This window comes from Nicotiana tabacum, chromosome 8 (genome assembly GCF_000715075.1).
Source record: "Nicotiana tabacum cultivar K326 chromosome 8, ASM71507v2, whole genome shotgun sequence".
Taxonomy (NCBI): domain Eukaryota; kingdom Viridiplantae; phylum Streptophyta; class Magnoliopsida; order Solanales; family Solanaceae; genus Nicotiana; species Nicotiana tabacum.
Genome location: NC_134087.1, coordinates 153,011,182 through 153,023,078, shown reverse-complemented (window position 1 = coordinate 153,023,078; position 11,897 = coordinate 153,011,182). Strand labels below are relative to the sequence as shown.

At 34.3% G+C, this 11,897-nt stretch overlaps 1 protein-coding gene across 1 annotated transcript; it reads left to right on the top strand.

The window, feature by feature from the left end:
• The first annotated feature begins 1,191 nt into the window (after positions 1-1,191).
• Positions 1,192-8,169, top strand: LOC107827033 (26S rRNA (cytosine-C(5))-methyltransferase NOP2B-like). Its single transcript, XM_075219794.1, has 18 exons — positions 1,192-1,325; positions 1,711-1,983; positions 2,085-2,260; positions 2,344-2,407; positions 2,490-2,623; positions 2,726-2,809; positions 2,897-2,971; positions 3,105-3,176; positions 3,268-3,341; positions 4,171-4,223; positions 4,818-4,927; positions 5,194-5,262; positions 5,337-5,411; positions 6,086-6,178; positions 6,290-6,369; positions 6,454-6,553; positions 7,170-7,504; positions 7,621-8,169. Exons 2-18 carry the CDS (start codon positions 1,716-1,718, stop codon positions 7,682-7,684), a joined length of 1,926 nt encoding a protein of 641 aa, XP_075075895.1. The 5' UTR covers positions 1,192-1,325; positions 1,711-1,715; the 3' UTR covers positions 7,685-8,169.
• Positions 8,170-11,897: the final 3,728 nt, after the last annotated feature.

Below are 11,897 nucleotides of genomic sequence, written 5' to 3'. Positions count from 1 at the left end.
AGCCCTGAGACATGGGGCATAAGTCTCACAGATCTTTAAATTTTACTAATTTTAAGAATTTTAAGATAGTATAAAATAAAAAAATAATTATAAAAATTACATTAAAATCACAAAATTATAACACATAATATATTTAAAATATTTATAAATTATAATTCAACTATGAATAATACGAAAAGTATGACATATATCATAATACGTAAATTAGCTGCAACGTCGTTACAACTCAAATATCAAAAGTAAAGTATTCGATAAAGAAATCTTATATGTATCTCTTAAGGAGTAATAAGTCTTGAAAGAATTTCGATATTATAATTTGATATTTTTCTTAAAATACTCTTTTTATTGAAAGAGAATTTATATAAAAATATAATTTACAATTTAAATATGATTCTCTAGCATCATTTATTTTTAAGTTTCAACAAATTAATAAAGTGACACATAATTCACCATACAATACCATGCTAACTAATTATTAATTTGTAAATAGTTACTAGCTAATAATGAGCTATTAAATTAATATGTATTGTATCTCGAAAACGTGAAAAAAATAATATTTAAAAAAATAATTATAAAAAATTGGACTATTATATAGTAAAGACATAACAAAAGTTAATAAATAAATACATTTTAAATGAAAGCTTTATTTAAAATTAACTATCATAGCAGTCTTAATGGATAACATGCAATAATTTTTATTTTAATTATGACATAAAATACTCTCAACTTAATGATTTATGCTTAAGAAAAAAATAATTTTGAATAGTCAATGATTTATTTAGAAAATTTGAGAATTTACAAGGTTAGTTACATACAATTGCATAAAGTTCTATTAGGTGAGTCCAGAACGCTAGGCGTTGGGCGTGTCCGGGACGTAAGCCCCGATGGTCGAGACGTAAGTCTCATGGAACTAAGCCCCACACATAAGCCCAGGGGCATTTTACGAGTGCTCCGCCCCTGAACGAGTCCCAATTCTGCCTTTTAAAACAGAGGTCCAAACCAAATGAAAAAGATGAGGAAAGACCTTTAACCTAAGCATAAAAGAAAGACGAAAGGAAAAAGAAACTCCAAACATAAGATTAGAGGGACTAAATGAATTTTCTGCAGAAGTTCAAGACCTTAGCAATAATATGCTAGTTAAACGAGGGACTTTAGTGTAAATAAATACAAATACTTTGCGTTAATTTTTCTAAACCTGAAATAACCTAAAACCTCTCTCCCTCGCTGCTCTCTTTTTTTCTCTCTCTCTTTACAAGAAAGACTGGTTCTTGTAGAAAGAAGTATTTCAATAAACAACTTCTTCCTTTCTCGTCGTTTCTGTTTCAGTAAGTTTCTCTATTTTTCGTGCAGTACTAGGTTGTTTTTTACTTTGTACCCATATGCTGAAAATTGTTTTTGTGTAGGCTAAATATATGTACTAAGCATTTCATTGAAAATTTAAGTACTGTAGATTGTAGAATATGATTTTGTTGATTTTCTTTGTGGTACAAGTTTTCGTGAGAAGTTTGTACTTCTGATAAAACCTGGATTTTTTTACATGTGCTGTGACTTGTGCTCCTTCTACCGGTAGAATGTTATAAAGCTTGAATCTTGGAGTACTATTGCCTTTTTACCGTATCTTGTAGGAATGGGTGAAATTATGCTTGTTTTTGGATTTAAATAGGATGCTTGTATACCATCTTCTAAAAGTGTTGCTATTTTTATTTGTAGTTTAAATGGCTGGTCCCAAACTCGGTAAGAAAGCGGGTTCTAAATTAGGAAAACCCCCTACCAAGAAGAAGCAAAAGAAGGAACCTCTGCCACCTAAGCCACTTGAAAAGGAAGATCTTTTTATTAGTGACGGTGAAGGAACAGATGGGGATTTTGAAGAAGATGATGGAGGTTTTGGTGATGAAGAACAACAGGAAATGAACTCAGATTCTGACATGTCTTCTGACTTGGACGACCCCTTTGCTGCTGATATATTAGCAAGTGGTGATGCTGGTACTCTACTGACTTAGTGCATTGGTTTTCTAATTTTTGCCATCTTACCAAGATTTATGACTCACTAGCCATTCTTGTTTGTTTTGTCATTTCTGCTGCAGACGATGGTTCAGCAGATTCGGATGTAGATTCTGATTCAGATGCAGATGATACTGATCTTGTAAGGAAGTCAAAAGCTATTGATGAAGAAACGGAAAGAGTGAAGGAGGACGCTGAAGCAGAATTGCAGCTTAATATTAAGGAAGAAGCTGATGAGTTCAGACTGCCAACAACCGAGGTTTGCTTAATGTTCAAGTTCTTGATTAGAGGTTTGGCTTGTCAAACATATGTGAATGCTGAATATGTCATCGTATAATTTAGGAGCTTGAAGAAGAAACACATAGACCCCCGGATCTCTCTAATCTCCAAAGGAGGATAAAAGAGAGTGAGTTTCTTCTCCTTCATCTTCCCTTCCCAAATTATTTTTTCTTCTCAGAGGTAAGTTTATCATTCAAATATAAATGCAGTTGTTCGAGTGCTTTCAAATTTTAAAACATTGAGGCAAGAGGGTGTGACACGGAAGGATTATGTTGATCAACTTAAAAGGGACTTGGGTTCATATTATGGATACAATGATTTTCTGATTGAGGTGTTAGTGGAGGTAATTTGTAGCTCAAAGTAGTCTAGACTCTGCACCCTTTCGTTCTTTCCCTTTTCAAGTTGCATTTTGTTATTTCAATCTGGATGATTGACCTTACTGCAGATGTTTCCCCCTGTTGAGCTGATTGAACTTATTGAAGCATTTGAAAAGCCCCGCCCGATTTCTCTACGGACAAACACTTTAAAGGTCATGTCTTTCTCTGCCTCTTTTCTATCCTTACCTTTTGTCGCTCTGATGGCCGACTCATAGTGTATTGCTGTGATGGGATTTCAGACTCGCAGACGGGATTTGGCTGGTGTTCTTCTGAACAGAGGTGTCAATTTGGACCCGTTAAGCAAATGGTCAAAGGTACGAGGATTAACTGTGATTCTCTGTCTTTTCTTTGGGTTGACCCATTATTTCAGTGTCAATTTGGATCTGTTATTTCTTATTTTCATATGTATCCTTGCTTACTTCAGCATATGAATTTTTGACTTTGTAGGTTGGACTAGTTGTGTACGATTCTCAAGTACCAGTTGGTGCCACTCCTGAGTATATGGCTGGTCATTACATGGTATCCAATCCTGACATTACACTTTAAAATGTGGCTTTGCTCTTAGTATTCAACTGTCATGCTTATTTTTAACAAAATAACTTGCTTACAGCTCCAAAGTGCGAGCTCTTTTCTGCCCGTAATGGCCCTTGCCCCTCAGGAGAATGAGCGTGTTGTTGATATGGCGTAAGTAAATAATTTTGTGTAAAAAATATTTTCTTCAATTGTCTGTCATTGAACTTTTTACTATTCAGTTAGTTTTGAACTGAGACCTTTTATGATTTATTATGTTTTGATCCTTTTTTGTGTATCAGTAAGAATTATCAAGTTTGATTGCTGAAAGAGTTGTCCGGTGCATATTTGGATAGTGTAGGAAAAAGCTTATTGAAGAAATAAAGCATCTTCTTTTCCTCTTTCACTTGTAATTTCTCCTTCTTCTTTGTTTGATAACCGTGGTGTCGGGGCCAGCTTGCACGCACCTCTATTAATTCCACGGGGTACCTGCTACCTCCCTCCAGCACATGTACCGGGTAACTCTATTCACTAAGGCTTGGACAGATGGGAAGAAATCACCTTATGTTTTTCCCTCGCTAGGATTTGAACCAGAGACCTCATGGTTCTCAACCCACTTCGTTGACCACTAAGCTACAACCTTTGTTAAATCAGCAACTTTGTCTTGGATATCGTTTTGTCCGTTTTAGGTTCAAGTTGTGCATTTTTGATATCTTTTCTTTTGAGAGAGCAGGTAAAACAGTTTCTGCAAACTTTTAATTGTTAGTTCACTCTTTTCGTCTTCTTGAGCCGAGGGTCTTTCGGAAACAACCTCTCTACTCCCTCGGGGCGGGGTGAGGGAGTAGAGTAGGGGTAAGGTCTGCGTACACACTACCCTCCCCAGACCCCACTAGTGGGATTTTACTGGGTCGTTGTTGTTTTAATTGTTAGTTCAGTAAGCAGAAAGTGGTATTCTTTTGTTAACTTTTGTGCTTCTAAAGTGGGCAATTTTTACATGGTGCAGTGCTGCTCCTGGAGGCAAAACAACTTATGTTGCTGCGCTGATGAAAAATAGTGGTATGTATTCATTTGCAGTTAATCGTGTTGTATTCTTGTGCAGAAGTCCATTTACTCCATAATGCATCAATAGTTTATGGATACCGATGGGTGAATGAATTTTAAATACATTTTGCTGCCCATGTGTCAATATTCATTTTCTCCATTTCCTTAATTCAAAAACTCATTGTTTTCAATTTCTTGTTCTTCTAATTTCTAATGCAGCGAACCAACATTTACTAGATGCTTTTGTTCTGTTTTACGATGCGCTCATGTACATCATTCATAGTCAAAGTAGTTTATGTTAACCTGAGTTGCCAATCTGTTTGCTTGCTCTAGTGAATTTCTTCAGATTTTTGTTGGTTTCTCAAAAATAGATTATATTGAATGAATATCTTTTCCTGATGTGCATTATATACTTCCTGTTGTTTGTCATAAGCTTTTGTGATATAACAATGTTTGCCATGATATATTATTTTTTAACTTCTCTCTTTACCCTGGTTCTGCTTTTGGAGTTATTTGCAAGTATAACCCTATGTTCTAAATTATTGATTAATAGCGTTTGCCATTTCAGTTGGTCTGCACGACACTGACATATTTCACCTTGGAAACTAGGTATTATTTATGCAAATGAGATGAAGGAGTCAAGGCTTAAATCGCTCACTGCTAATTTACATCGTATGGGGGTAACAAACACCATTGTGTGTAACTATGATGGAAGAGAGGTTAGAATTGGACTATTTTGCAATCTTTCCTTTGGAACTTACTGCACTTCTATTTTTATATGCCTTTATATTTCTTATTGGACAGTGTTGTTCAACCTTGCCCATTACGAGCACTCATTTGAAGTAGCTCTACACTAATTTCATGGAGCAACATCCACTGATCTAACAAAGATTTGTTGTCTTTGTGTCCATCTGTTTCTTGGTTTACATAGTGATGACAAAGTCTTGTGATCTAATACTAAAACCTTGTCTGGAAATCATTTCAGCTGCCTAAAGTTTTGGGTCAGAATACTGCTGATAGGATTTTGCTGGATGCTCCCTGCAGTGGCACTGGGGTATGTGGTAATGTTTTGATGTTAATGCTTGTCTGCAATCATATTTAATCTTATGAATTTCATGTGTTTTGCAGGTAATCTCCAAGGATGAGTCTGTTAAAACTTCCAAAAATGCTGCTGATATACAAAATTGCTCACAGCTGCAGAAGGTATAAATGATTTTGACGTGTAAATTTGGTGATATTGTGTTATTCATATTTGTAAACTTTCAATCATTTTGCGCTGTAGAAGGATATCATGATAATTTCCATGAACTGGTTGTATACTCGAGAGCTTGTCATGCTTCATAAGAGAACCTGTATAAAGTATATTCCTGCTTGGTATTTGCACAACTGGGGATTTTTCCAATTTGTAGTTATGTTTTTGTTCCACTGGCTTAGTGCGCAAGCATTTATAAAATCTTTGATCACTCATTAAAAAATAAAGTATACTGCCAGCTTGATAAAAAAAAAAAATTAAATTAAGTATATTGCCAGCATCTGACTTCTCGGGCTGTTAGAAAATACTGGTTCTGAAAATCTGTAGTTTTGGAGAGAGACTAAGTTGCAAGAAGACTTGAACATTTTTTCTTCTTTGTTTCTAATGATTGATTTCATTGATCTTATTTGTTGCAATATAGGGGACAGATATTGCAATTCTAGTTGCCTTGTTTGCCTTTTTTTTGGGTGTTATTATCTGTACCCTCCCAAAGCAGGAGAGTGTTGGAGGGTTCATCTTGTTAATTTTGCTCCATAATGTGTTGTTTATCTTATATTCCCCCGTTTCACATATTGTTTTGCCTACTTGCTTATGAGAAACCTTTTTCATCTGTCAACATTTGCAGGAACTGATACTTGCAGCAATTGACATGGTTGATGCCAACTCAAAATCAGGTGGATACATAGTGTATTCTACCTGCTCCATTATGGTTGACGAGGTATTTTTTTAAACATATATCTAAATAAATCTTCAAAAAAAGGGTACCTTTCTTCTAAGTGATTGTATGCTTGTCAATTTCTACTTACTTTGGTTAACTCGATTATTGCAGAATGAAGCAGTTATAGACTATGCACTTAAGAAGAGAGATGTTAAACTTGTGCCATGTGGACTTGATTTTGGGAGGCCTGGGTATAATAGCTTGTGTTGTTTATGTGCATTTACTTAGAAGGTTGTTTAATTCTACAACTAATTAAAGCTGCTTTTGAGTCCCAGATTTATTCGCTTTAGGCAGCACCGTTTCCACACATCTTTGGACAAGACTAGGCGATTCTATCCTCATGTTCACAACATGGATGGATTCTTTGTAGCCAAGGTATGCTGTATCATTTGTTGATATCATGTGCTGTCAAGTTGAGAGAGCTGTAATTGAGGATTCAAAGTCCTATCTTTACTGTCCATTTATGTCTATTCTTAAAATTGATTACAGTAAAGCCCCAAGTGAAGTACAAGAGAACATGCCACATTACTTATTCTGCCTTAGTCGTATCATCCAATTGTCCTCTGATAGTGTTCTTTTTTCTAAATAATTTCCCCCCTTTTTGTTCTGCTTGTTTTGTATAGTTTTGCCCGTAAGCAATAAATCTCTTTGAACACTATACACACTCGGTTCTGTATGTATCTCTTCAGTTTTTAGGGTGCTATACTCGTGCGTAGAACTCAAGCCTCATTCATGTCAAACAGACAGTTCATCTTTTCATTAAGCTTGTGGAAATTGAATAATTATGAATCTTTACTTCTAAAAAAAAGTAGAAATGATTATTGTTTTTGGGATTGAAAAATAAAGTGGGATTGTCACATTTGTTAAAAACAAATGAAAGATTAGAAACAGTTCTTTTTTGGAGTTGCTGCAATTTTGTTTCAGTTGAGAACAATTTACCCTGTTTCAGTTTAGAACATTTTGCCCCATATCTCCTGTTTTTTTTCCTCAGTTGAAAAAGATGAGCAATTCAAAGTCTGCTGCAAAATCGTCGCTTCAATCTGAAGAAACACAAGAAGCTGAAACTATTCAGAGCAGTGACCAGCAGAAGGCTGAAGGGGATGACAAGCATAAGGAGCAGAAGGGGATTGCAAAAGAGAATGGGAATAATGAAGAAGTGGCAGGTGATAAAAAGAGGAAGAGGAATGTCCAAAAGCATTCAGATAAGAAAGGTGTTGGACAAAACAGTGGTGTAACTAAAAATGGGAAGGCAGAAAACCAATTGGTGGCGACAAAAAGGAGGGAAAAGAAGAAACCCCCTCCTAGAGAGGAAATTGCAAAAACTAGGTACAATTTTTAGTTTCACGATCACGATCACGATTTGGTAAATACTGATGTGCTAATAGAACAGAGATTTAATTTCAGATCATATAACCTATTCTTGTCTTAAAACATTTGTACAGGGAAGAGAAGAGGAAAGCTCTTAGGGAAGCAAAGCGAAAAGCAACAATGAAGAACAAAGCTTGAAACAAAAGGAGAGGGAGATCGGTATGACTTCCGCTGCGGCATGGGAGGTTTGTTATATGCGGAGGATATCTTTTTTCAGAGATGATGTAAGCGGACACATAACTAAGATGTTCTCTGAAGTCTTAGAAAGGTGAATGTTGTTAAGCTTACCTTGGGCACTATTAGCAGGTGCCAAGCCAGTTTGGTAATATTTTCACCTTTGCTTGATGACTTTGAGATAAAGACTGTTGGAAATGTGTTGTATGATTTAGAAAAACGAAATTAGGATTCAAGGTTGCACGAATCCAAAAATTTTGTATCCTGCATTTGATGTTACACTTTTTTTTTTTTTGGGAGTGAGCAATGCAAATTATAAAGGGGAAGTACTTTGTATTCATTCAGTCATCACTTTCAATCATCAGGTAGAGATTCTGTCTATTGTAATCCTTAGATGTATTTTATTTCTCTTGAGTCTTGACAAAGCTGATGATGTGTTTTTTTACTAAGAAGTCACGTGCTTCTTGTTCTTACAATGCCTAGTACTAGGAATGTAATATATCCAGATCAAATGTTTACTTCAATATGTCGAAGGATTAGTAGGCTGTAGTCAAGAAATGATACATTATATACGCTTGCTCATGCCAAGAAATATTTTCGATTAGTTCTAAGAGTACTTTCGCTATCAAAGTTGCATGATTACTTCATAATAAATACCAATTGAATCAAGCTATGATGCTTTGATGAGATCTCATCTCTGTCACCAAAATGAGCTGGGGTAGGAGACGAATTCGATCTCAAGATATTCAGATTTGCAGAATTACTCAAATAGTCAAGTGATCTCTTCCCATCTATCTAAGTTTCGATGGATAAAGTCACCCAATTTTAGTTCTGGTAGGAGATTGGTTCAATGAAACGACCTGGCCGGTCGTTTTATGTACTAGAGCCCCGTTCCCCTATTTGTTGCTTCGCGAATGTTTGTGACTTAGGGAGTGATTGGTTCGGTTTCGTGAAGGTTTGAGAGTGAACTGGAACACTTAGTTCTATCTTTGGAATTTTAAGTTGTAAGAGTCGACCTAGGAATTGATTTTTGAGTAGACGACCTTAGATTGGTGAGTTGATGGTCCCAATAGTTTCGTATGGTGTTTTTAGACTTAGGCGTATGTTCGGATTTGGATTTGGAGGTTCCTAGGAGGTTTTGACTCTATTTGCCGAAAGTTGGTAATTTGAAGAATTGGAGAGTTTGTATATTTGACCGATAGTTGACTTTGGTATTATCGGACTTCAATTGTGGTTTTGAGACCTTGGATAGGTCCCAATGATGGTTATGAACTTGTGTGCTAAGTTTGGTTGCAATCCGGAATGTTTAAATATGCTTCTTACGTGATTGGCAAAGTTGAAAAGTTTGAAAGTTAAGGGATGAATTTTGATCTCCGATTCTTGGTTTTGATATTATTTTGGATATTTGAGCTTTGGGATAAGTTTGGGTAAGGCATCGAGACTTATTGGTGCAAAGTTTGGTTGCGGAATGTTTAAGTATGATTCAGACGAATTTGGCGAAGTTGGAAAGTTTGGAAATTAAGAGATAGATTTTGATCTTCGATTCTTGATTTTGATGTTACTTTGGATGTTTTGAGCTTTGGGATAAGTTTGGATAATGTATTTGTACTTGTTGGTATGATTGGATGGGTACCGGAAGACTTAGTGAGTTTCGAGGTTATTTCGGACCATGTTAGTGTTGCTGGAACTTTTCTAGTTGCTGGTGCATCTCGCACTTGCGGAGGAAGGTGCAGAGGTCGCACCTGCAATGTATGGTTCGCATCAGCGAAGGTCCAAGTTTTTTTTTTAGCTTGGACGCACCTGCAGCTAGTTGTACGCAGGTGCGAGGTCGCGCCTACGAGGTGGATTGCGCGCCTGTGGAGGTTGGTCATGCATGGGGAAGTCATGCCTATGGAGTTTTGTCGCACCTGCGCTTTCATATATGCGTGTGTGATGGTCGCGGAAGAGGAAAGGAGCATGAGGATCAGAGCTTGAAGATGCGAGGCTTTGGCTGCAAAGTGAGCTCGCAGATGCGCGGTTTTGGAGCGCATATGCAGGAGGCCTGGCAGCTTGATATATTTTGACATTTTTGCTTTTTTCATTATTTTGAGTTTTAGAGCACGAGAAGAGGCAATTTTGGAAGGGATTTTTTTTACTATTATTTTAAGGGTTGATTTCTTCCTGGATATGATTATATATATTGATTCTCCATGGATTTTAACCCCTAAACCAAGGATTTAAAGTATAGAAAGTGGAGTTTGGGGTATGAACTTAAGATAGTGTATTTTAAAGATTTGAGGGTTGTTTTGGACCCGGATTTTAAATCTAATTATATATTTGGACTTGTGGGTTTATGGATAGTGAGGATCTACCCCTAGACTCGGATTTTGACCATATGGACCAGAGTTGACTTTTGTTGACTTTTTGAGATTTGATCAAAGATTGGAGATTTAGTGTTTGGATTTGATTTCTATATTATTATTTGACTTTATTAAGTAACTAGTATCAGTACTCGCGCGATGCGCGGACAAGTCATTTCAAATTGCGATGTAGGTTGTTTGAATCATGTAAAAATAACCTTAAAATATAAACCTCTCAGATAAAAATTATATAACATGAGAATTTAATTATGAAACATGATATGAAATTATTGTTCAAATCTCGTAGTGAACAACCAATCTTTTTAATATATATTTGTAGCAATCTAACCCCTTGATTTTGGTACTTGTATTTCGTTGTCGATATTAAAGAATACTAAACATGTCATATTGTGATCTATCTTGTTCGAGCACATTAGATCATATTATCTTAACAAAATTCTTATTATCACTTTATTTTTACCTGGAAGTCAAATATATCTTATTCATCACATCACTTTTACATAAATTCTTTTTTTTTGTTCTTTTCTTACAACTTGTTTGGATGGTTGTTACGCATCGTTCCATAATGTTTCGTATCGTACTGTATTGTATTGTATTGTATTGTATCGTTTGATAAATACATGTTTGGATAGATTGTGTCGTTTGCCATCGTTTCATGATATCATGCACCAACAATATGAAGAATAAACTTGCAATATTATAAAGAAAAATTATGATACAAGGTAAGATTACTATATAAAAAGTAGGGTAAATGATAAAATAAAATAATTTAATAATAATAAAGGGTGAGATTGAGAAAAAAAGACAAGGTAACGACGCGACCACACCAAATCGGTCGTTACATAAAGTGACACATTTCGTCGTTATATAACGATGAATTTAACGATACGATACAATAAAATTTAAGTAACAATCAAAACAAACATTGTATTTAAGGTAACAATATGATACGATACAATGGGTAACAACCATCCAAACAAGTTGTTATAGTTATTGTATTATTTAATATTTAATCATAATATTTTAATTATTTAAATTTATCAGTAATATTTTTAAATATAATTTAATTATTTTATTTTATTTATTTTTAAATTAATTTAAAGTATAAGTATCCTCGCACTACCTCTATTTTTTTTATGTACATTCTCTTCCCTATTACAAATGTTAATTAGTTTTTATATTAATGTTTTACCTAGAGCCAAAATAATGTCATATTTTGTTTTAAATTGTAACTTTTAATTAGTCTAAAATATTAATACATAAGTTATTTGATTATGATGTTCCAAATGTATTGAGTTCTCTTATAATTAATTTTGTATTAGATGCAGCTAAATTTTCTTTCCTTTTTAGCTATAAGATACAATTTACTTTTTAATTTTCATTAGTAAGATTACCAATATTAGAAATTTATTTTGTATTTTTAAAATATTATTTAATCATAGAAAAATATTTCTTAATTGTTTGAACACATTATTTCTAAATATTGTAGTAATATTTTTACTGTCATTTTAGTCCTTTACGTAATATTTTAAAAAACAAAAAATAATCTCATCTCAAATTCAAATAATTCTTATCATTATATTTTCTAAAATGGACCGCATATTTAAAAAATTATGCTATGCATTCAAACTCAAACTAACTGCACTCGATTCAGATATTAATCATAGAAAAATATTTTCTTAATTGTTTGAACATATTATATCAAAATGTTGTAATAATATTTTCACTGTCATTTTATTTCTTTACATAAATTTTCTTTCTTTTTTAGTTTTAAGATACAAATTTAATTTTTGTAAAATTACCTATATTAGAAATTT